The sequence below is a fragment of the Gallus gallus genome, chromosome 1 (assembly GCF_016699485.2).
Source record: "Gallus gallus isolate bGalGal1 chromosome 1, bGalGal1.mat.broiler.GRCg7b, whole genome shotgun sequence".
NCBI lineage: Eukaryota > Metazoa > Chordata > Aves > Galliformes > Phasianidae > Gallus > Gallus gallus.
Window position 1 is genome coordinate 196,152,273 of NC_052532.1, and position 22,806 is coordinate 196,175,078.

The window sequence follows — 22,806 nt, forward strand, 5'->3', positions numbered from 1 at the left end:
CTCGTGGAGATCTCCCAAAGCTGCCGGGACGCGGAGCTGGGTGCTGCTCTGGGTGTCCCTGCTGGAGCAGCGTTGGGCCCGAAGCCCTGAGAGATCCCTCCCAACCTCCACCATCCGGGACTCTGGGAGCGGTTGCCCTTCAAGGAGGGAGCTGCAGAGGGACCTGGGCTTGCTCAGCCCTCAGGAGAGCTTTGACCCAGCAGCAGCCCACCAGCTCCCACAGGGAGGTTATGCACAGCCAGAGCCGGGCTCTGCACGGTGCTTCAAGCAGAACCAGAATCCACAGGCAGAGATGGGGGTGCAGGCTCCATCCAGGGAAAGGCTTTCCCCCACACCCAGGTTGCCCACAGGCAGTGCAGTCTCCCTCTGTGCAGGTGTGTTCAATACTAATCTGGATGACTGCTGGATAAAGCCATTGGCGGCCTGGTCTGACCCCACAGCTGATCCCACTGTGGATCTCTCAGGGACGCAGAACCCCCCACATCCGGCCCAGGCCCCTCCCCCGACCCCTCCTGTCCCGCTCCCTTCATCTCCGGTGCAGGAGAGCCCAGGGTGACCCCCGCAGCGCACACTCAGTGGCCCTTTGCAGCCTGGCAGGAGAGAGGCAAAGGGGGGGGGGAGGGGAAGGGGGGGTTCCATCCCGTCCCAGCACTGCGCAGGGACAACAAAGGGCGCAGTGATGGGCACACAGCTGTGCTATGGGGGCGGGGGAAGAGGGAGGGGGGCACGGAACGGTTTCAGGCAGCGGGTTGGGGTGTGTGGGGGCGGTGGGAGCAACTGCGCAGTCAGCGCCCCGGAATCCCGCATCCCGCACGCCTCATCCCGCAGCCTTCACACCGCATCCCGCACTTCGCTTCCCGCACTGTATGTCCCGCAGCCCGGAGGAGGTCCAAAGCATTTATTATCGTCACACAGAAGCACAGGGGAGGATAAAACCCGCCGGCTCTCAGCTCGAGGGGGCTCCGCGCGCCGCCCCGCCCGCCAGGCGCCGCAAAAAGCCGAGCAGCGCGGGGCCGCCCGACGGCGCGGGGGGAGCGCGGCGGGACCCCCATCGAGAGAACAGCGCGGCGAGGCGGGAGGGGGGCGGGGGGGCGGAGGGAGGCGGAGCGGAGGGGAACGTCTCGGGCCGCGGGGATCCGGGGTCGCCCCGCAGCTCGGGGAGCGCCGGGGCCGTATTCCGCCGGAGCAGCGCCGGAGCGTTGCGGAGGGGTCGGCCGGATCCGTCGGGCTCCGCGTCCCGCAACGAACACGTGGCGACGGAGCGCCGCTTGTCCCGCTGCAGCTCGAGCTGCTGCCGCCGGCGCTGGGACTGCTCCCGGGCGCGGTTCTCCTGCGCGGAGACGGCGTGAGGGCGGAGCGGGGCGGCGAGAGGCGGCGTGAAGGCGGGCCGGGCTGCGTTACCTGCACGGCGCTCAGGAAGCGGCCCGCGAAGCCGTGCAGCACCGCACACAGCTCCCGCAGCGCGCCCGGCGCCGCCTCCTCGCAGTAGAAGTCGAGCGCTGCCGCCGCGGCTCCGCACATCCGTTCCCTCTCCGCCCGCACCGCGCGCAGCTCCGCCTCCGCCGCCCGCACGAACGGCCGCAGCGCCGCGCACAGCGCCGCTCCCGCACCCCGCGCCTCCGCCACGCGCGCCGACAGCCGCCGCAGCTCCGCCTCCACCTCCGCCTCTTCGATCCTACGGGAGCGCTGCGCTCAGCCCCGGGACGGCCCCGGCGGGCCCCGCGCGTGTCCGCGGCGTTACCCGCACCGCGAGGCCGGGCCCACGTGCGGCAGTTTGCTCGGGAAGTCCAACAGGCGTCGGTCGGTCCGTGCCGCCTCCTGCGGGGAGCGACAGTGACACGGACGGGATAGGCGCACGACAGGGGAACCACGACAGGGGGCAGGACGGGAACACGATAAGGGTGCAATAGGGGCATAACACGGACGTGTGAGACAGGGACACGATGAGTGCATGACAGTGCCGTGGCAGGAGCGCAACAGGGGCACGACAGCGGCCCCGAGGCGTCCCCTGGGGCAGGAGGGGCCGCGGCCCCGGGAGCGGAGCACGGCACGGCACCGCACGGCATTGCCTGCCGGAGGGGTCGGCCCAGAGCAGCGCGCACCGCACGGCTCAAAGCACCGCGCAGATGGTGCGGGTACGGCCCAGCCGTAACGCTGAGCTGAGCGCCTACGTCCGAAGAACAAAGCTCGGGGGGTCCGGGGGTTGCGACGGCGAAGAGCCCGGCACGGCCGCGCGGGGACCCCCGGTGCCGACGATGGGGGGAGCGCCTGCTCCAAGCGGGCGGAACGGGGGGAGGGGAGCAGCCGAGCGGGGCGGACCGCGCTCCGTGCGGGGTTGCGGCGTGGGAGCGACCTTGGGCCGGGCCGGGGAGGAGCGGCATCCCACGGACGGGCACTCAGCGCGGAGCGAAAGGACGGAGCCGGAGGGCTGTGCGAGTGGAGCTGCGGGATCCCCCCCTCAGCCGGTCCGGAGCGGCCCCGCGGGCGCGGAGCGGGGATCCCGCATCACGGAGCGGCTCCGCACAACGACCCCCCCCCTTCCCCCCCACGAGCCGTTCCCGCGGGCGCTCACCATGGCCACGAAGTGCAGCAGGTCCACGCCCGGCACGTTGGCCCTGGTGTCGGGCAGCCTCCGCAGCGAGGCCAGGCGAAACCCGGCGGCGCTGCCCGCGTAGCCGCCCTGGGGCAGAACACGCGGTCACGGCGGCCGCGGGGCCGCGAGGGGGGGGTGGTGGGGGCGGGCGGGGGCCGCTCACCGCGTTCAGGTGGTTCCCCGCGCTCAGGACGAGATGCAGAACCGCGTGCAGCTCCTCGCACCGCACCACCTCTGCGGGGGGCGGGCGGTGAGCGCGGTGGGGACGCGACCCTCCGCCCCAACCGCAGCCGCTCACGCACCCTCCGCGGCGTCGGCGAGGATTTGGATGGAGGCGCGGAGCGCGCTGAGTCGCGGGGAGAACTCCTCCTGCAGCACCATCAGCTCCAGGCGCTGCGCGTAGCTGCGGGTGAGGGGTGGGGGTGGTGTAGTGAGCGGGGCGGTCCCCCCGACCCCTCGTGCAGCCCCCCCGGCTCCCACCTGGGCACCTCCAGCAGCAGCAGCATGAAGAGCTCGGGCTCGGGCAGCTGCTGGGGGCAGCCAGAGAAAGCGCGCAGCCGGGACACCTGCGGGCGGGGACGGGGGAGCGGGCAGTCAGAGGGGGCCGCCGGGGGTTCCCCCACCCCGAGGCTCACCTCCACGGCGCCGGGCAGCAGCCGGGACAGCTCCAGCAGCAGTTCCGCGCCGTACGGCGCCCCGACGCCCTCCTCGATGTCCCGCACGATCTGCCGCACCGGGCTGGGACAGCGCGTCAGCACCTCTCAAGAGGCACGGACCCCCCCAGGAGCGGCGATTCCTCCCCAGGGGATGGGACCCCCGAGGCGCACGGGCATTCTCGAAGGGATAGAGCCCCCCCGCCGTGCCCCCGTTCTCGGGTACGGTCCCGTTCGGTGACCCCGGGACGGGGACTCCGGTACCCTCCTCGGGGTCGGCCGCGTGCCGTCCGGGGGTCGCGGGTGCCCACAGCCCCGCTCACCGCTTGAGCTGCTTCAGGAGGACGCCGAGGGCGATGCTCCGCTTGGGCTCCAGCAGCGCTGCCTGCGGGTGCGGCGCGGTCAGAGCGCGGGGCGCGGCAACGGAGACGCGGCGGTCCGTCCGCCTCTCACCACGGGCGGCGGGCGCTGCCCCGGGGACGCGCCGCGGGGCTCCCGGAACAGCAGCCGAAGACGGGGGAGGTCCAGGGCCGGCGGGGGGGTTCGCGGCGCCCACACCGAGCGGCGGCCCCGCACCCGCGCCGCGGACAGCGGTTCCCAGTGCAGCGCCCGCAACCGCTCGCCCCGCACGGCTGCTGGGGGGGAGGGCAGCGCCGGGGGGGGGCGGCGGCGGCGGCGGCGCGGGGCCGCGCAGGGAGTCCATGGCCGGGACGGGGGGTGGGGGGGTGAGCGCGGCCGCCCCGCTCCTCTTACGGCCCCGAACGGCCCCGCCCCGCCTCGGCTCCGCCCCGGGAGGATCCGCTGCTCCCATGGGTGTCGGCCCCGGTCCCGGCGCCGGCGGGGCGGTGCGGTACGGCTCGGGGGGCCGCAACGCGAGCCCGTTCCGGGGCCCCTCCTCCCGCTCTCACCTCGGGCCGGATAAGAGCGGCAGCGGCGGACCGAGGCAAAAGACCGACCCCCGGCACCGCTCCTGCCGGCCGCACCAGAAGGGGCCCACGAAGGACTCCGGCGCAAAGCTGGATGCCCCGCGCGCTCTCCCGGTCGCAGCGTGCCGGCCGCGCCCTCCCGGCTCTCCCCGTCCTGTCCACAGATACGTTTTCTTCCTTGCGCTCCTCCTATCCAGCCTCAGTCGCTGCCACGCTACGAAGCACCCGCTGGTCGCGTTAAACCCGGTGCCAGACTGTCCCAGGGCGCTCTTGGCTCTGTGCTGGAGACGATTAACATAATAATTGGTTCCCCTCTCTTCTGGTCTCCCTTATCCGCAGTGCTCATTGCAGCGCAGAGCGAGGCCGGAGGACGTGGCACTCCCCCGTACGTACAGGGCTCCATCCTGCCACACAGCACCCGCAAGCAAGGCAGCAAGCCTAAGCGGGGGGGGGGTGGAGGAGTATGAGGAGCCCTGATGCTGTGCCCCACAGCTCGAGCCCCACAGAGGGCGCAGTGAGACAAGAACTGCAGCCAGCAGAACCAGCTATAGGCCTTTGGGAGTCACTGACATGCAGAGAATGCCGATACCCAGCTCTGGCCGTGCTGGGCACAGAGGGATCCACACTACATTATTCTGATCCACACTATTTTATTCTGATCTGTACTGTTTTATTCTGATCCATATTGTTTTATTCCGGAGTCTTACAGAAGTGGGAAGGGAAGAAGGGGGTCAGACCTTCACCAGGAAAGGGGGAGGGGGTGTCAGATCCAGACATTAAATTACCAGGAATTAAATTAGCAAGAAAAACAAACTGTCTTGTCTCAGGAGAAAGTGCCCAAGTGCTGCACGTGGCCAGGGCTAGAAGCAACACTCAGCTGGAGCAGGATGAGCTCTCCCCACCCCGGGATAGCAGGCAGAGCCCCAGGGCTGCCGCACGCAGAGGCACGGCCACACCGCACATGGACATGCACATGCACCGTCCCTGGGATGCAGCCACCCTTTGGTCCTCGGTTTGAGCCCCCACCACCCCTCGGGGTGCCTGTGGGCGCTCAGGGAGTGGGGCTGCCCACCTGCCTCCAGGCAGCGTGGGTTAGGAGCACAGCCCCACCAAGAAAGCAGCTCTCAGCCCAAGGGCTGTGGCCAAACCCTCCTGCATCCACCCGTGGGAGCTGGCAAAGCCCCGGCCAGGGAACGGGTGCTGCGGCCTGGGAGACAGCCAGGCACAACCGTCCCATTGCTGAGAGGAGTGTAGTGTGGGGGTAGGGGCACCAGCCAGGCTGGGGGAGTGCAAGAGCAGCTGCCTGGGAGCACCAGGGATCAGCCAGAGGGGACAGGGCAGGCCTGGGGCTAGGAGCAGACAGGAGCCCTGGGTACCAGCTGCAGCAGGGCTGGGACCCTGTCCATCCCTCTCAGGGTCCGGGAGGGGACCCGTGAGTCCCAATGCCACCCCTCTGCAGCTTTGTCTTCATTTCAAAATAAACTTTTTTTTTTTTTTTTTTTTTGCCAGAGGGTGGTGGCATGCCCTGCCCAACCCTGCAAAGCCTGGCTCAGGGCAGCAGGGAAGGCAGCTGGGACATGTGGAGCCACATACCCTTCTGTACCGTAGGGAGACGGTGGGAGGCTGTGGCACATCCCACCCTGTCCCACAAAGGTGCCTGGTGGGGTTGGAGCAGCCCAGCCTGGGGAGGGAAGTGTCCGGCCCTGTGGGGTCCTGGGAAGGCACCCACCATCCCACCAAGGGGTCTGCGCTGGGGAGGGAGAACAGGGCTGGGCAGGATGGGACTCTGTCAGGCTGGGGGAGCCCCGGCCTCCCCAGGCAGGGGGAGTGACCCACTCAGAGCTCCACCTGCCCCTAACCAGGTCCCTGCCCCATTAGTGCCCCCGGCTGCAGCAGGGCCAAGGCTGCATCCCCAGCTCACCACTCGTGATTGTGGTCTGGCCCTGCGCCAGTGGTCAGAGGTCCCAGTTATGGTCCATGGCTTCCCCGGCTGGGGGACAAGGTGGGGCAGGCTGGGGGGGCTCACTGCTCCTCCAGCCAGGAGGGCTTCTCAGCACCAGGGGTCTTCAGCTTGATGTTGAACTGCTTGAGAGTCTGCTCCAACTGCTGCTGGTTCCCAGCGAAGTAGGCAGAGATGGCGTTGTGGAAGAGCAGGAGCTGCTTGTGCATCACCTTGATCTGGGGAGAGCAGGAGTCAGCATGCAGCCACCCAGCCCCACTGCCCAGCACCTCGGGATGGCAGGAATGGGCCAGGACACGGCCTGCCCAGCACAGAGCTGCAGCAGCCAGCTGGGAGGTGGTCCCCCACTGCGGGTGGAAGGCAGGAGCACGGGTGCTCACCTGCTCTTCCCCTCACAGCTCCCTGAAAACGCACCTTGAGCACAGAGCATCAAGGCTGCACAGCCTGCAAGGCAGGGCCAAGGGACACGCGTGCAAAGCAGGGCCCCATCCTATGCCCTGTGGCCTTCCCCACCTTGTTCTCCTCCAAGAACTTGAGCTTGATGGCCACATCAGCACGCAGCTTTTCGTACTTGTCCTTGTGGCTCTGGAACTGGCTCTGGGCTGCATCCAGCCGGCACAGGGTGCTGGCATCCCGGGGGCCCATGCTCAACTCCTCCAGGTCTGTGCGGTACGCATCATACTCCAGCCTGTGTGGGGACAGCAACAGTCAAGAGTTGCAGATCAGTCCTCCAATAGCTGCAGCCAGGCCTGCGGGCCACGCTGCTGTCCTACCTGGCTGTCTCGTACTGCTTAACTGTCATAAGCGTGTCCTCCATGGTCTTATTTACCAGCGTGTTGATACTGGAGACAAAGAAGTTAACAGCTCCCAGTAGCGTTTCACCATTCTTGCAAAGCAGTTTCTGTGTTTCTGCATTGTAACCAAACTCCTCCTGGGGTAGGGAGGAAGGTGGGTGAGGGGCTGTGGCAGCACAGCCTGCTACACCTCTGCCCTCCTCCTATTGCCCGGACCGAGCCTTGCCCCAGCTGTGCCCAGGAAGAGCCGGCAACAAAAGCCCCGCACCTCTCCCCAGCCCCATGGCAACCACAAAGTGCATCTGCCCTCAGCCTCCTCCCGCTTTCCCTCACATGCCCAGGGGTGCTAACCAGCAGAGTGCTGCCCAGGCCGTGCTGCAGAGACCCCAGGGTCGATCTGGGTCTCTTTCCCAGGTACGGCAGAGACAGGGCACACACCACAGCCCCACCGGGCATACCTGCAGCTCAGGAGACTTCTGGCTGAGGTCCGCAAAGGCATCCCCCAGGGCATGCTGTGTCTGCACCAGGCTGTAGAAGTGGTTGGTGAGAGCCCGTGCAAGCTGCAGCACACACTCATACTTGCGCTTTGTCTCCCGGAGCAGTTCAATCTGTGTCTCCAGCTCCAGGTCCACCGTGCGGGAGCCCCGGCCAAACCTCTCTGAGATCAGCTGTTTGGTACACTGCAGGCAGAGAAGAGGGAGGGGCTGTCAGGGCCCCGGTCCCTTCCCATCCCTGTAGGGCTGCTGCAGTGATGTCCAGACACGCTCCCCATCCGTTACTGCTCCATCTCCTGCCCTGTTTCACAGTTCTCTGTGAAGTTCTCTGCCTTGCTGCACAGCCAGGGATGTGACATACCTTGTATGTGTTGATGCCCCATTTCTTGACAATGTCAAACTTCTCCACAGCGATACCGCGGACAACCTCCTCCCCTCCGACCGGTGGGCTGGGATGAGGCTGGTGAAGCCCAGAGCCTGGAACACAGCACACCAGTGAGACTGAGCACGGGGCCTGGATGCAGGCCAGGCTGCCCGCCCCGCACCGCAGTGCCCTCAGGGCTGGTGCTCCCAGGGCCACACTGCAGCCTGATGAAGTGCAAGCAAAGCAGGCTCCTTGTGCAGGTAAATCCACCCTGGGCAGCCCTATGGGATGCAGGCAGGCAGCGGCTCTCCCCTGCCAGTCAGGCACTGCTACCAGGCTCAACAGAGCCCTCAGTGCCATGTGATTTGTAATCTGCCTGCAGGCAGCAGGACTTGGCCTCTTGCAGCAGAGAATCTGGTCCCCAAAACCCTTCTAGACATTGATAACCAAGGCCCTGGTGCTGACAACAGTGGCTGCTGCCCACATGGGAGGTACTGTCCCCCCATCCACTTGCAGAGCTGCTGACAGGGACAGCCCTGCACACCGGTGGCCCCGGTGTGGTGCTGGGCAGTACTCCTTGTGCTCCTGAGCATGGTATGGGTGGAGGAGAGGCCAGGCAGGCACACAGTGCATCCCACAGCCAGGCACAGCTCGGCCTCATTGCCTGGTGCACTGTGGTTTGGAAGAGCCGCGCGTGCCCCCAGCACAAGGACTGAGAGTGGACACAGCTGCTGGGGGAGGCATGCTTTGGGTTGCTCTCCACAGCAGGGCAAGAAGCTGACCCTGAGAAACACAGCACACATCGGGTGCCTTAAGCCAGGGCCACACGGCCCAAGCCTGAGACAGGAGGGCTGAAAGGCTGTGTCGCACCATGGGGTGCTGGGGTGGCTGCAGTACCTGCTGAAGCACCAGCCTGGCTGGCCATCCTGCTGGCGGCAGATGCACTGGGGGAGATGGATGGTCCTCGGGGTGAGTGAGGTTGGACAAGACAGCCTGGAAATGGAGGGGCTGGCAGGAGGTGAGCAGAGAGGGAAGAGGTGGGGTGGTGTGAAGGGCACACAAGGGCAGGAACAACCAGGACACAGGATGAGTGTGCAGGAAGGATGGCAGCAGGAGAGCAGATGAAAGAGTGATGTGAAATCAGTAGACACAGATGGCAGCTGGACAGACAGCATCACACCAGAGGCACCCAGGCTCCTCTCCCATTTCCTCCCCATCCCCAGGCTGGCGTCAACATGCCACCAGGCCGAGAGCTGGGACAGGCCAGGGCTGACAGACACAGGGAACCACTGCACCATGTTCCTTGCACCACAGGAGGCTGTCAGCAAAAGCCCATCTTCCCTCTGCCTATGCTACCTCACCTGTTCAGCCTGACACAGCACAGAAGGGCCCACGGTGAAAACAGCTGTTTGCAGCAGATGGGCCAAAGTGGCCAAGAGCTCGGACAGGGGCTTGTATGAAATGGGAACAGGGTGAGAGTGATGAATGGGGCAGAGCTGCTCTGGCTGCGCTCACTGTGGATCCAGGCATGCAGCACCAGCAGCTCCCCAGAAGCCCATAGATACCATCCCTCCAGCACAGAGTGTTTACAGCCAGGCTCAGAAGTGCCTGAGGCTCCCAGGCTGGCAGCAACAGCAAAAACTGGACATTAATGAAGAGTCTGGGGCTCAGTACCCCTCTGCCCTGTTCCCCTCTGCCTGCAAGGTGGCTCGCAGGCACAGCCACCACAGCTGTGCCAATGCTGCGCACCTCCAGGGCTCTTCCCCAGCACCAGAAGGAGCTGAGCCCACGCATCACAGACCAGTGTCCCAGGAGGGCAGAGCAGCTCCCTCAGCAGAAGCCTTGCATCTACAAGAGAGCCAGGCAGTTCCACAGCTGCCTGTAAGCCTAGGGCACGTGCAGGGTAGGGGTGCAGCTGGGTGGAAGTCACAGCCCCGGGATGGACCCCACACCAGCAGCTGGGTAGCAGCAGTGCTGTGCACTGGGCCTGTGAGGACGCTGTGCTCTGCAGGGCCATGTGGCTGTGACTCAGGACAGCCTCAGCTGGCAGCTGGGAGGAGGGAGAGTGAGACTGGTCCTGACCAAGGGTGCAGCAGGGTGACCTGTGGCATGCTCTGCTCCTCACCCCCAGCACCGAGCCCTTCCCTAAGCCCTCCACCAGGCCACCCAGCCTCCCACCTCTCACAGCTCTGTCCCAGTGGGAGCCATTGTACCTTTGATGGCGCTGGTGGGGATGATGCCCTCAGCGGTGCCCCCGTAGCCACCAGACACAATGCTGGTTTCGTTGAGGTTGGGCCCCGATACCATCACTTGCTGCAGGTCCTGGGGGAGCAGAGCAGAGAGTTGAGGCATAGGGACAGTCACCCACCCCCTGGGAATGACGTGAGCTCCCAGCCCAGCCCCAGACCTGCTCCAGGCCATCATCCTCAGGCAGGCTGCCTGCATCCCCGTTGCTGCTGATGGGGATCTCCATGGTGGCGGCTTTGCTCATGATCCCATCCGACATTGTCAGGGCCTGCAGGGATGCAGAGGCTGTGCACGGGGCCGGGCCGCTCCGTGCCTCCTCGTCCCGCCCGAGGGACGGGCCGTGCACCCCACAGTCGCTGGCGCGGGGCCCGGGGTCGGAGCCAGAAGCCACGTCCGCAGTGCGAGGCAGGGCCGCGGCCGGACCGGTCGGGCCGCATTCCAAGCACCAGCGCACGCCCCGGGGCGGCCCCGAGCGCCGTTACCTCGAGCTGAGCCCGCGCCCCAGGGCCGACACGGGGGACGCTCTGGGCCCCCTCCCGGGTCTCACACCCGCCACTCGGACCCCGACCGCGCCGCGGCCCCGGGGAGGACGAGGAGGAGGTGACCGGCGGCGACCCGAGCATCCGCGGCTGCCAACGCCAAGCAGCACCGGAACGGGGCACGGAGCCGCCCCGGGGCCGGGTCTCTCACAGAGAAGCCTCGGCAGGGCCGGCCCCGTTCGGCGGCCCCGGGGCTCCCAGGCCGGCGTCTCCCGAGGCCCGGCGCGGCCCCCCGCAGCCCCGCCCTTCACCCCGCCCCTCCCGTCCCGGCCTCGCCCACCTGCACCGCCCCGGCCCCGCTGGGCCCCCCCGCCCCGGAGGCTCCGCGGCCCCGATCCGCCTCGGCCCGGACGCGCCGGAAGCAGCGTCACGACCCGCGCGGGGGGCGCCGGGAGACTGAACCGGAAGTGACGTCTGATGTGGCGCCCCGGGCGGAAGTGCTGTGGGAGCGGGGGGGTGGAGTGTGCCCATGCTTCCCGGAAGTGCGGCGCGGGGCGGCATGGAGGCGGCGGCGGCTGAGCAGCAGCAGCAGCTCCGCAGTGTGAGGGCGGCGGGGGGGGATGGCGCTGGGTGGGCTGGGGTGGGGTGTGGGCGGCCCGGCCCGGCCCGGCCCGGCTCGGCTCGGCTCGGCTCGGCTCGGGGGATGCGGACGGGCCCTGTGACCGTGCGGGCCGCTGTTTTGCAGCTACGGGACTTCCTGCTGGTGTACAACCGCATGACCGAGCTCTGCTTCCGCCGCTGCGTCTCCGATCTCGGCTACCGGCTGCTGTCGCGGCGCGAGGTGAGCGGGGCCCGGGCCGGGGAGCACCGGCGTGCGGCGGGGAAGGGACGGGACGGGAGGGGACGCGCTGAGCCGCTGCCGCCCGCAGGAGCGGTGCCTGGACGGCTGCGCCGGGAAGCTGATCCGCGCCAACCACCGCCTGATGGGCGCCTACGTGGCCCTCATGCCCAGCATCGTGCAGCGCCGCGCCGCCCGCATGGAGGACACCGCAGAGCGAACGGCACCGGAGGGACCCGAAGCGTCCGCTGCCCACGCGGCTCCTGACGGCTCTCCTGCGGGACCCGCGGGTGCGGGCACGTAGCGGAGCCGCGAGTCTGGTGTGCCTCCGTGGCTGTGAGGTGGCAGCGGGACAGCCCGGGCCCAGCACGGCTGCTGGCAGCACGGCGGGGCCCCCCGATGGCAGCCTCGATGTGGAGTGGCAGAACTGCTCAGCACTGCGGCCGGGCCGCGCAGAGCCGGGTTCTCCTCCTCATCTGCAGCAGCAGCTGGGTCTGCCCACCCTGCTGGCCTCAGCCCATGGCAGTCTGCCGGCACTGGAAGTAGAAGGAAGGGAATCCGTAGCAGCTGCTGTTCTGGCCAGGAGCTCCCAGCTGAACTCTCCGTTACTCCAGCACTGGGCTCTTGTTCTCCAGAACTGATCCTCTGGTGTTTGTAGGAGACCATTTCATGGGGTTAATAAAACCTGTCATGAGTGTCACGCTGTTAGCGTGTCATGGAGGTATGCACGCATTGCTCCGCGAGTACCCCCTGCGTGGTGCATCCTGCTGGGGCAAGGGCACCTTCCCCTGAACAAGGGGTCACATTGCTCCACTGCTCCTTCTAGGAACCCTTCCTTAGTCTGTGTCCTTGCTGCTGGAACAGCATCAGAACAGGCTGCAGGCTCCCATCCCTGCAGGCATTCAAGGCCAGGCTGGATGTGGCTCTGGGAGGCCTGGTCTGGTGGTTGGTGACCCTGCACATAACAGGGGGCTGAAATGAGATGATCATTGTGGTCCTTTTCAACCCAGGCCATTCTATGATTCCATGAGACCAAACAAGCTGTGCCTCTATGGCAGGGGTTGCCCAATGCAGCACAGCTGGGCCCAACCCATGGCTGTGGATTGGAATGAGGGGTGGCAGAGCCCTCAGAGCTGCAGAGCAGCACTGGCTCCTGTGCCTCACATGTTGCTCTGAGGCTGCAGCTGCTCAGCCTTGGCCATGTCCAATGCACAGTTTGTAATAGGTGCTGCAGATCAGCGCTGCAGCACATGCAGTGCACCCAGCACTGGGACAGGCCTGGGTGGCACAGCCCTCCTGCCCCTGTCTGCCCGGTGGGGCTGGTGCAGCACACTTAGGGGTCAGCCCAGGACCTCCCTGGTGCTGGCCTCATTTCAGTGCTTGGCAGCAGCTGTTTTCCTGGAAGCGTGGACAGGGCTGGGACTCACGGAGTCACACAGAATGGCTGAGGCTGGAAGTTCATCTGATCCAACCCCTTGCTCCAGCAGGGATGCCCAGGGGGTTGGAACTGGATGAGCATTGTGGCCCTTTCCAACCCAGGCCATTCCATGGTTCCATGATATGATTCTATGGTCAGGATACCCTGTTCCCTGGCTTCCCCCTGATGTGTTTAACTGGCACTTTGATGTACACAATGTACACAGATGTAAGGTCTTTAACTGCCAGTAATCGAGATGAGTCGGCCTTCATTATTTAAGCTATGGGAAAACCAAAAGTCTGGTTAAAATTGCAGGCCCCTGAGATTATTTTCCACTTTGTTGACAAAGCATAAATTGGATACGTTCTCCAGCAAGTACATAAACTGCCATGGGGAGCACCAAGCAAGTGGGCTCCTGCTGCACCCTGCTGCACCACTGCCCTCCTCATGGCATCCCAGGCACAGCCCCACTTTGGGATGTTTCTCCTCTCGCAGGAGGCAGCCTGTGTCCACAGGCCCAGCTGTGCACAGGGATCCAAGGCCGTGGCAGCAGGCTGTGTGCTGATAGCAGCTGTGTGGGAGGGCTGGGAGCAGTGTGAGCAGTGCCCATGGTGCGGGCGCTCTGTATGTGCCACCCACGGCGCTGCAGGTGGTCGGTGCTCATGGGTGGAGATCTGATGAAATCAAGTTTGGGAAGCAAAGGCAGGCGTAGAAGTGAAGGAGCTGGGCTGTGCAAATGACTCCAGAGGCCAGCAGTGCACTGGTCCTCTCGAAGAGGCCTGGGTGCACAGGCAGGGATGCTGACCTGCACTGACTTTGGGCTGTGGTGGCTGCTGGAGGCAGTGTTACTGCAGAGGAGATTCCCCTTGCTCAGCCCCAGCCACAGTGTGTGACACTCCACGTGGTGAAAACCTTTCCTTTGGGTCTACCCTTGTGGTGAAAAAGCTTTGCTTTGGGTCTAGCAGCGATTTTCCATGTTCAGTGTGGTGAGTGTGATGTACAGCGGGTGTCAGAGGAGAGCTGTGCCCTCCCACCCTGGCACAGTGCAACATGGCACAGCACAGCACAGCATGGCACGGTGCAGCACGGCACAGCACGGCACATTATGGCCCCATCTGCAGGGCTTTTGCCTGGTGTTGGCTGAGGCTGCTTTGTCCTGGTGTGCACTCCCAAGGGATTCTGCTGCCTGCGACTCATCTGTGCTGACTGCCAGCCCCAGCCCATGGCCTGGCCCACGTCCCAGCTGTGTTCCCCTCATCCAGCCCATACTGCACCAGTCTGGCTGACATACACTGGGACTGGAAAAAGCATTGCCAGAATGAAGGTACGTGAAATCTGCTGTGCTCACTGCTGCTCTGAATGCTGCCCTCCCTCTAAATGCTCTGCAGTGTGCACTTCATGCAGACGCAGTGCCTTTGGACTCCACGGACTCTGCTGCGTTCTTTTGCCATTCATTTATAGATTTGATTTTTGAACAACGCTGTGCCTGCAGTGAGGTTGTCCCATCCGTAGCTGTGCTTAGCATGAAAACTGTTCTGCCCTCAGCCTGTGGTGATGAGCTCTACATGCAGCCTTCAGCCCTCATGCTGAGAGCAGACAGTGGACTCTTCCCCACCCTGCAGCTTCGGGGACCTCTTTGATCCGTGCAATCTCAAATAAATGGGTCCCCTCCCTCTGCAGGCTGCTGCTCAGACCGTTCTGATGTTCTGTGCCTCTGCTGTCTCCTGGGAGTTCTTCACCCAGAGGGTGGTGACGCACTGAACAGGTTGCCCAAGGAGGCTGTGGATGCCCCATCCCTGCAGGCATTCAAGGCCAGGCTGGATGTGGCTCTGGGCAGCCTGGGCTGCTGGTTGGCGACCCTGCACATAGCAGGGGGTTGGAACTGATGAGCACTGTGGTCCTTTGCAACCCAGGCCATTCTATGATTCCATGATTCCCCCATGCAGACCCAACTTCACGTTCCTGGCATGTGCCCCGGGCCACTGCTCCGCTCTGCTCCTGCCCTGCCCCGGTGTTACTGCTGGAGGGATTTAGCTCAGCCTCCCCGTAAGCGCTGACTGAAAGCAGATCTTTCATTTCTGTGTTGTTCCCTTTCCTGAAGCAGAACCCCAGGAAGGATTTCTGACATTTCCCATTTCTGCAGGGATGCAGCATCAGAACACAGCATCAGACCACAGCATCAGAGCACACAGCATCAGAGCACAGCATCAGAGCACACAGCATCAGAGCACACAGCCCTCACTGCAGAGTGACTTTCTGATTCAAACACACTGAGGATGGCTGCTGCTGCTCGGGGTCTGGCAGGGCAATTTCTCCATGCAGACATCAGCAGCAGCTGCTGCTTTGCTGGGAGGTGTGCAGTGCTGTGCAGGGAGCACTGAGGGCTGGGAGAGCTGCTTCACCACCACAGCACCGTGAGGTTTCTCTGATGAGGATCACAGCGCGCTGTGCTCTGGTAATGCATTATTCAGGTTGAATCCAAATTGGCTGTGACTGTTTGCAGAGCATAATTACAGTTGCAACGTGACCTGGAAGGAAAGGCAGACACCGCCTCGCTCCTTTTGGATATCAGATCGTTGGGATCTCCACTGCTGGGATAGTAGGACCGCTGTAAATGCAAAGGCCCACAGGCTGAGATAAGGACAGTTTGCACATCAAGGAGAAACTGAGTGAGCAAACAGAACAAGGAGCTGCTCGGCCCCTCCCTCACACAGCTGTGCAGGACTGCAGTGGCTGTCACACAGGAGGCACTGTGGGGACAACTGCCACCCTCAGCCTGCATCCCACAGTGCCACATCCACGCGGCTCCCCAACACCCCCAGGGATGGAGGCCCTACCACTGCAGGCTGCCCCGATTCCCGACCACCTCCTCCATCAAGAAGTTCTTCCCCATGGTTGATGTAAACATCCCCAGCACAGCCTGGGGCTGAGCATCACACAGTCAGAGCTGGTCAGAGTATGTATATATGTAGTCAAATCCCTGCTCTTTCTGGATTCTTCAGACAAGTGATTGGCTCCATGGTCTCACCCAGACCCCAGAGCTGAGCCCTCCATATGCGCTGATACACCTCTGCTCGTGGGGATTCCCCTCAGACTTCCCTGGAGCTGCTGGGTGCCGTGCTGTGCTGGGTGCTGTGCTGTGTGCTGTACTGTGCTGTGTGCTGTGCCGTGTTGAGCGCTGTGCTGTGCTGTGCTGGGTGCCGTGCTGTGCTGGGTGCTGTGCTGTGTGCTGTGCCGTGCCGAGCGCTGTGCTGTGCTGTGCTGGGTGCTGTGCTGTGCCGTGCTGGGTGCTGTGCTGTGTGCTGTGCTTTGTGCTGTGCTGGATGCTGCACTGTGCTGTGCTGGGTGCTGTGCTGTGTTGCACTGTGCCGTGCTGTGCTGTGCTGTGTGCTGTGCTGTGTGCTGTGCTGTGTGCTGTGCTGTGCTGGGTGCTGTGCTGTGTGCTGTGCCGTGTCGAGCGCTGTGCTGTGCTGTGCTGGGTGCTGTGCTGTGTGCTGTGCCATGCTGTGCTGTGTGCTGTACTGTGCTGTGTGCTGTGCCGTGCCAAGCGCTGTGCTGTGCTGTGCTGTGCCGTGCTGGGTGCTGTGCTGTGTGCTGTGCTGTATTGGGTGCTGTGCCGTGCTGGGTGCTGTACTGTGCTGTGCTGTGCCGTGCTGGGTGCTGTGCTGTGTTGTGCTGTGCCGTGCTGTGCTGTGTTGTGCTGTGCCATGCTGTGCTGTGTGCTGTGCTGTGTGCTGTGCTGTATTGGGTGCTGTGTGCTGTGCTGTATTGGGTGCTGTGCTGTGCTGGGTGCTGTGCTGTGCCGTGCTGGGTGCTGTGCCATGCTGTGTGCTGTGCTGTGTGCTGTACTGTGCTGTGCCAGGTGCTGTGCTGTATTGGGTGCGGTGCTGTGCTGTGCTGCGCTGTGTGCTGTGCCATGCTGTGCTGGGTGCTGCGCTGGGTGCTGTGCTTTGTGCTGTGCTGTGCTGTATTGCACTGTGCTGTGCCGTGCTGTGCCGTGCTGTGCCGAGTGCTGTGCTGTGTGCTGTGTGCTGTGCTGTGTGCTGTACTGTGCTGTGCTTTGTGCTGTGCTGTGTGCTGTACTGTGCTGTGCTGTGTGCTGTACTGTACTGTGCCGTGCTGTGCTGTGCTGTATTGGGTGCTGTTTGGCCACGTCGCAGCAGATGCCGCACCTTTGGGCGCTGCCTCCAGGCGGGCGGCTCAGCTGAACGCGGGCCGCGGACTGCCGGGCTCTGAGCGCTCCCGGACTGCGGCGGAGCTCCTCCTGGAGGTGGAGCGCAGCGCGGACATCGGCTCACGTTCTCCAGGTGGCACCGCCTGCCAGAAATGGAAGCAGACCCCCCTCGCCCCCCCGCAGAGCAGCGCTCCCCGCAGCACAGCAGGGCTCGCTCTGCTATTGCGGTACCGCGCTGAGCCGCACTGGGGATGATGCTGAGGACGCTCCCGTGGGCTCCGGGCAGCCGCGAGCTGAGCGCCGGGCCGGGGATGCGCTGCGCCGCACGGTGCCGCCCTTCGCCTTTCATTAGGAAATCCCTCCGCCCCTCCCGCAGCCCCGCTCAGAACGGCTCTCAGCGACCCGTTTTGCCCCTTTCTGTCCTTTATTCTCCCTCGTTCTCCTTTGCTCTCCCGCAGCCCTTCCCGGCTGTCCCCGAGCTGAGCGCTCGCAGCGCCCGCTGACGGCGGTGATGCCGCGAAGCGCCGCTCGGTGCGTGGGGACGGCGCGCGGGTGTGCAGACCGTGACAGAAGGGGACACGGAGGGTTTTTCTCTCTGACTGCGAATCACCACCACTGAGGCAGAGCTGTGCTCGCGGCTGACGCCCATGAGGGGCATTTCTGTGCATCATGGAAGCCGTCCCGGTGCGGGACATTGCACTGTGCCAGGGCGCACCCGTGAGCTCCGCAGGGGAAATCCGCGCTGCAAACACTCAGCAGCACAGGATGTGCAGGATGGGCGGTGAGGGCAGAGGGGGGTTGGCTTCAATGGGACCCCACCGCGAGGAGCCCATTGCAAGGAACCCACCACAAAGATCCCACCATGGGGACCCCATTGCAAGGAACCCACCACAAAGATCCCACCATGGGGACCCCATTGCAAGGAACCCATCACAAAGATCCCACCATGGGGACCTCACTGAAAGGAGCCCATCACAAAGATCCCACCATGGGGACCCCATTGCAAGGAGCCCATCACAAAGATCCCATTGCTCAGTGCTGGCTGTGCTGGGAGGCAGCCTGGGGGGTGCAGGCACAGCACGCTCAGCCCAGCCAGAACACCTGCATGGATGTGGCCTGACGTGAAGCCAACGTGTTTGGATTTTATATGCAGAGTGGAAGCAGCTGAAAAGGAGAACATAAAAATAAAGGAACATGAACTCACAGTGTTTGACGTCAGCTTCCAGTTCTGGATGGGAGTGAGCAAATTTGGGTGTGTTTTCTGAATCCTCAGCGTTGAAGTGTTAATTTGACCTCTTGCTCACTGCAGCACAGAGCACTCCCTGGGCTCTGAGCTCCCACTGAGCTGCAGTGTGGCTGCAGTGGCAGCATTGATGAAAGTGAGGATCCGTGTCCTTACGTCTGTCTGCACTTTAAGTAGCCATAAACACTGCAAACAGCGTTCTGGGAGCAGCTTTTGGCTCCACACCCATTCGCCTCTGTTTACTAACGGTGCAGACTGAGTGCAGTAACAAAACATGGAATTTACCAGCAAGCTCTTCTGTAAAGGGCAGTGCAGGGATGAACTGCCTGCTCCCCTGTGAGGAAAGGAGGAAGCCCTGAACAGGAACCTGCGGGGATGGAGACCTGGGGCAGCGATGGAAACCAAACCTGCTCCATCCCACTGAGGAGATGGGGCACAGGAGAGCACGGCAGTGTTTGTCGCATTGAGGTTATGTGGTGCTGTGAGTAGGAAACCGAGGGGGGAGGGGAGGTCAGAAACAGGAAACAGAGAATAGAGCAGCAGTTGCATCCCTTGGCTTGGCACAGGCATGGCAGGGCCATGCAGGGCAGCACCGTGCTGGGCTCCAGCAGCAGGGCCATACAGGACAGTGCTGGACCATACAGGGTGGTATGAGAGCCATGCAGGGCAGTGCTGGGCCATGGCAGGCCCAACAGCAGGGCAGTGCTGTGTTGGGCTCCAGCAGCCATGAGAGCAGCACGGGCCCATACTGGGCTTCAGCAGCAGCCTGGACTCTGGGAACATTTCAGCCTCTGATCTGTATGAACTGCTTTCCATGACCCTACCCCAGGGCTCCCACGAGGTTCAACAAAACCATTTTCTCTCTTCCCCCCTTCCTATCAACATCTGCCGCTCCCATCCAGTCCCATCTGCTCACAGATCCCACCAGCCCACAGCACGGAGACTGCAGGAGCAGCGCTGTGCCTGCCCTGGGTGCACGCCTGGCACAGAAGCATAATGCCATTCCTCCCCTCTGAAACGGGGCTGAGAGGAGAGCAGAGCCCAGCAGGTTCCCACTGTCACGTCCTGACCCAGATGCCACAGCACAGGTCACAGCACTGCCTTGGAAGCTGTCCCACTGCATGGCACAGCAGGGAGGTCAGCCTGGGAGAGGAGATGTTGGCTTTCTGCTGGTCAGAAAACAGAATAACCGGAGCAGTGCTGCAGTCCCTGCTCTGAATGAGGCTCAGAACGGCAGCAGGGCTGAGTTGGGACACACGAACAGCCGTGACCCCCAGAGCAGACAGAAGGTGCACACTTCAATCCTGCACCAACTCCCTGCTCTGCCCGCAGCTGTATGGGCAGCGCATGCACTGATGGTCCGAGCACAGCTCTAACAAAACAGCATTGTGCAATGCAAGCTACTTGATACTGACTTCAAAGAAAAGTCACATTCCAGCAAGTGCTTACCAGCCCTCCGCAGCTCTTATTATTCTGCCTCCCTTGCCAAGAATCTCAAGTTTCACAATCAAAGAAGCTGAAAAAATCTCTTCAGTTTCTTCATCCTGAAAATGCTCTCCCATATTGTTTACTGAAGGCTCTGTGCAGCTGTGCCAAACTCAGCTCTTGCAATGCTGGTTGTGCTGCGGGCTGCCCCGCACCGAGCACTGCACCAACAGCAGCTGCAGGGCAGGTGGTGGCACTCAGAACAGTGCTTTCTCTGCAGCACCTTTAGGGCTGACAGCCATTGGGTTACAGCATTGCAGAGGGGATTCAGAGTCATAGGACAGCCCAAGATGGGAGCAGAGATTCCACCACCTGTCCAGAGGAGGCCACAAAGATGCTCAGAGGGCTGCAGCACCTCCCCTACAAAGACAGGCTGAGGGAGCTGGGCTTGTTGAGCCTGGAGAAGAGAAGGCTGCAGGGTGACCTCAGAGCAGCCTTCCAGGACCTAAAGGGAGCCTACAAACAGGAGGGGAGGCAACTCTTTACAAGGGTAAATAACAGCAGGACAAGGGAAAATGGTTTGAAGTTGAAGGAGGGCAGATTGAGGTTGGATGTGAGGGGGAAGTTGTTGACAGAGAGAGTGGTGAGGTGCTGGAACAGCTGCCCAGAGAGGCTGTGGATGCCCCGTCCATCCGTGGAGGTGTTGAAGGCCAGGTTGGATGGGGCCCTGGGCAGCCTGGGCTGGTCTGAAATGTGGAGGTTGGTGGCCCTGTGTGTGGTGGGGGGGTTGGAGCTCCATCATCCTTGAGGTCCCTTCCAACCTGGGCCATTTTGTGAAATGGAGCCACACTGATCCAGGATGTTCCCAACACCTCCAGCTGAGCCCTGCAGTTACACACAGCTTTCCTTCTCCATGCAGCAGAACACGTTTGCTGGCACTGGCTTTGCTCTCTCTGTTAGAACCTGCAGATCCAGCACACTGTGCTCGAGGTGTGCTTCCCAGCTGTCAACTCTGGAACAAACACTGCTGTTTTAACAGCAGTTTTCCCCACCCTCATACACTTATTTAATCCACGGTGCTGCTTCCTGTGAGACCTCCAGGAGCTCCCAGCAGGTCGGTGTGCGAGGCACTGTGTGCGAGTTGTGCACTGGGAACCAACGTGAGGCTCCTGGCTGCAGCAGAGGAACAGCCTGCAGGTGTCTGCTGCTCCCACAAGCACAGCTCCAGGCCTGCAGAGGCCAAACCCCCTTCTCTGGGCTGCTCAGCCTGCCTGCCAGGGACAACAGCGGGGCAGCAGCCAGCAGCAGCTCTGAGGCTGCTTTTCCCCTCCCCTACTGAGTCTGCAGTGGATGGAGCCTCACCACCAGGGCCACACAGTGCCCAGAGCCTTGCTGTGTGCTGGGCAGCTCCAAGTTCCATTCCAAGTCACAGCCACAAAGACCTGTGCTGTGCTGGACCCTCACCGTGCATCACTGCTGGACCCAGCCCTGCTGCGCTGCTCTGCACGGCCATGAGCACTTCTGTCTGAGCTCTTCTGCCACTACCCTTCACCCTGCCCAGTGCTGCCAATTTCACACTGCTTCTGTTTGAGGGTGACGCCTTCAAGAGACATCTGTACCAGCTGTTGCATTTATGGTGTTCCTCCATTGGGATAGAAGCACACATACCCACACACAGCACAGAGCATCACTGCCCTGCTCTATGGCTCACCCACATGTATCACACAATCACAGAATGGCCCGGGTTGGAAGGGACCTCAAGGATCATGAAGCTCCAACCCCCCCACCACACACAGGGCCACCAACCTCCACATTTCTGACCAGCCCAGGCTGCCCAGGGCCCCATCCAACCTGGCCTTCAACACCTCCATGGATGGACGGGGCATCCACAGCCTCTCTGGGCAGCTGTTCCAGCACCTCCCCACTCTCTCTGTCAAGAACTTAAATCAGGGACTGCTGAAGAGCATTCCTCGTTGTTTTCATATAAAACAAAAAGGATTTGGAGCCACTGCAAAGGTTTATGTCTGTAACAGCCCCCACCAAGAAGCTGCGTTTTGCCCACAGACAATGTCACAACAGAGTCCTGCTCCTGACTCAGCTCTTTAGAAGCCAGCTCGTGTTCAGGAAGAGTGCAAAGATTCTTCTCTTGAACTCTATTCCTTCACCACTGACCTTCTGCAGTTGTTTGGAATAGCAGCCCTGCTGATTTATGTTATTTGGGCAACATAATTTATTCTAAAGGCAAGCAGGCAGCTTTGTTTGGCTGTCACTGCCAAATTGCTTTTGGCAACAAGCTGGGTGAGAGCAGAGTGCAGCCGTGACACATCACTGTGCACTGCAGCCTGCACAGTGCTGGAGACCTCTGCAGCTGTTCAGTGCAGCAGGAGCTCAGGAGCAGACAGAGACACCCACTGCACAGCAGGTAGCAATTGCTCAGGTGAGTGAACCTGCAGTCTACCCCATGGTTCCCATCTCACCCTGCTGCACGGCCCTGCTTGTTTCTTGGCTTTCTGCTGTTCCTTTCTGCTCTCCAGATCGCAGCATGTCTCAGTCACCCAAGGTTTGAGCTCAACCCACCCTGCAGGAGCTGCTCACCCCTCCTGCTCTGGATCTCCCCGGGAGGCCACTTCCCACACCCAGTCTGTAAAGCAGTCAGTTCTCCCAGCAAAGAGAGCAGCTCACCTCAGAGGATGCCAACCACCACCCGAACAGCTCTTTCTGCTTGTCTGAGAGAGCAAAAAACAGCACTGCAGGTGGAGCTGAGTGGAAGCCCACCTGGCACAGCATCACCTGCTGCTGGGGCTGCCCATGCCCACAGTGCTGGGCTGCTGGAGGGCCAGGACCTTCCTTGGGTGCATTCCTAAGGGCACTTGCAACTTCATGGTGCACCCACAGACACACCAGTGAATGCAGCATTTTACCTGTGCCCTCACCATGTATTCCCAGGCAGTGGCACTGTCAGCACCCGCAGCCCGCAGGATGCTCCAGCCCTGCTCTGCACCATCCACATACCACTGCTGCACAAGGCACTGCTGACAGCCCACGCTCTACAGTGCCCACACGTCCCTGCGAGATGCCTGGGTGCGCTTGGAGCTGGGCTGCCTCAACCCTTCTGCTCACGAGGAAGCTCCTTACAGAGGTCACATTATAGATGGAGACACAGCAGCACAGAGCCTGGCTCATCCATACCCAGATGTTG

The 22,806-nt window shown here is 62.8% G+C and overlaps 3 protein-coding genes across 6 annotated transcripts; 1 reads left to right on the plus strand and 2 right to left on the minus strand.

The window, feature by feature from the left end:
• Nucleotides 1–883: 883 nt before the first annotated feature.
• Nucleotides 884–5,336, minus strand: LOC107052456 (FH2 domain-containing protein 1-like). Its single transcript, XM_040706226.2, has 9 exons — nt 4,566–5,336; nt 3,570–4,453; nt 3,074–3,331; nt 2,896–2,996; nt 2,757–2,827; nt 2,573–2,680; nt 1,748–1,818; nt 1,402–1,675; nt 884–1,330 (listed from the first exon to the last, which is right to left on the minus strand). Exons 2-9 carry the CDS (start codon nt 4,055–4,057, stop codon nt 947–949), a joined length of 1,755 nt encoding a protein of 584 aa, XP_040562160.1. The 5' UTR covers nt 4,058–4,453; nt 4,566–5,336; the 3' UTR covers nt 884–946.
• ARFIP2 (ADP ribosylation factor interacting protein 2) lies at nt 4,806–19,536 on the minus strand. Of its 4 annotated transcripts, none has more exons than XM_046907034.1 (9): nt 18,144–19,536; nt 10,192–10,299; nt 9,998–10,106; nt 8,682–8,792; nt 7,782–7,897; nt 7,385–7,606; nt 6,906–7,063; nt 6,646–6,820; nt 4,806–6,350 (listed from the first exon to the last, which is right to left on the minus strand). In XM_046907034.1, the coding sequence occupies exons 2-9, from the start codon at nt 10,288–10,290 to the stop codon at nt 6,195–6,197; spliced, it is 1,146 nt and encodes a 381-aa protein (XP_046762990.1). In that variant the 5' UTR covers nt 10,291–10,299; nt 18,144–19,536; the 3' UTR covers nt 4,806–6,194. The 4 variants fall into 4 exon arrangements, with proteins under 4 accessions (XP_046762990.1, XP_015136415.1, XP_015136416.1 ...); XM_015280929.4 differs by lacking the exon at nt 18,144–19,536 and adding an exon at nt 10,851–10,941; XM_015280930.4 differs by lacking the exons at nt 8,682–8,792; nt 18,144–19,536 and adding an exon at nt 10,851–10,941.
• Nucleotides 11,040–12,048, plus strand: TIMM10B (translocase of inner mitochondrial membrane 10B). Its single transcript, XM_015280931.4, has 3 exons — nt 11,040–11,111; nt 11,256–11,351; nt 11,440–12,048. Exons 1-3 carry the CDS (start codon nt 11,040–11,042, stop codon nt 11,650–11,652), a joined length of 381 nt encoding a protein of 126 aa, XP_015136417.1. The 3' UTR covers nt 11,653–12,048.
• Nucleotides 19,537–22,806: the final 3,270 nt, after the last annotated feature.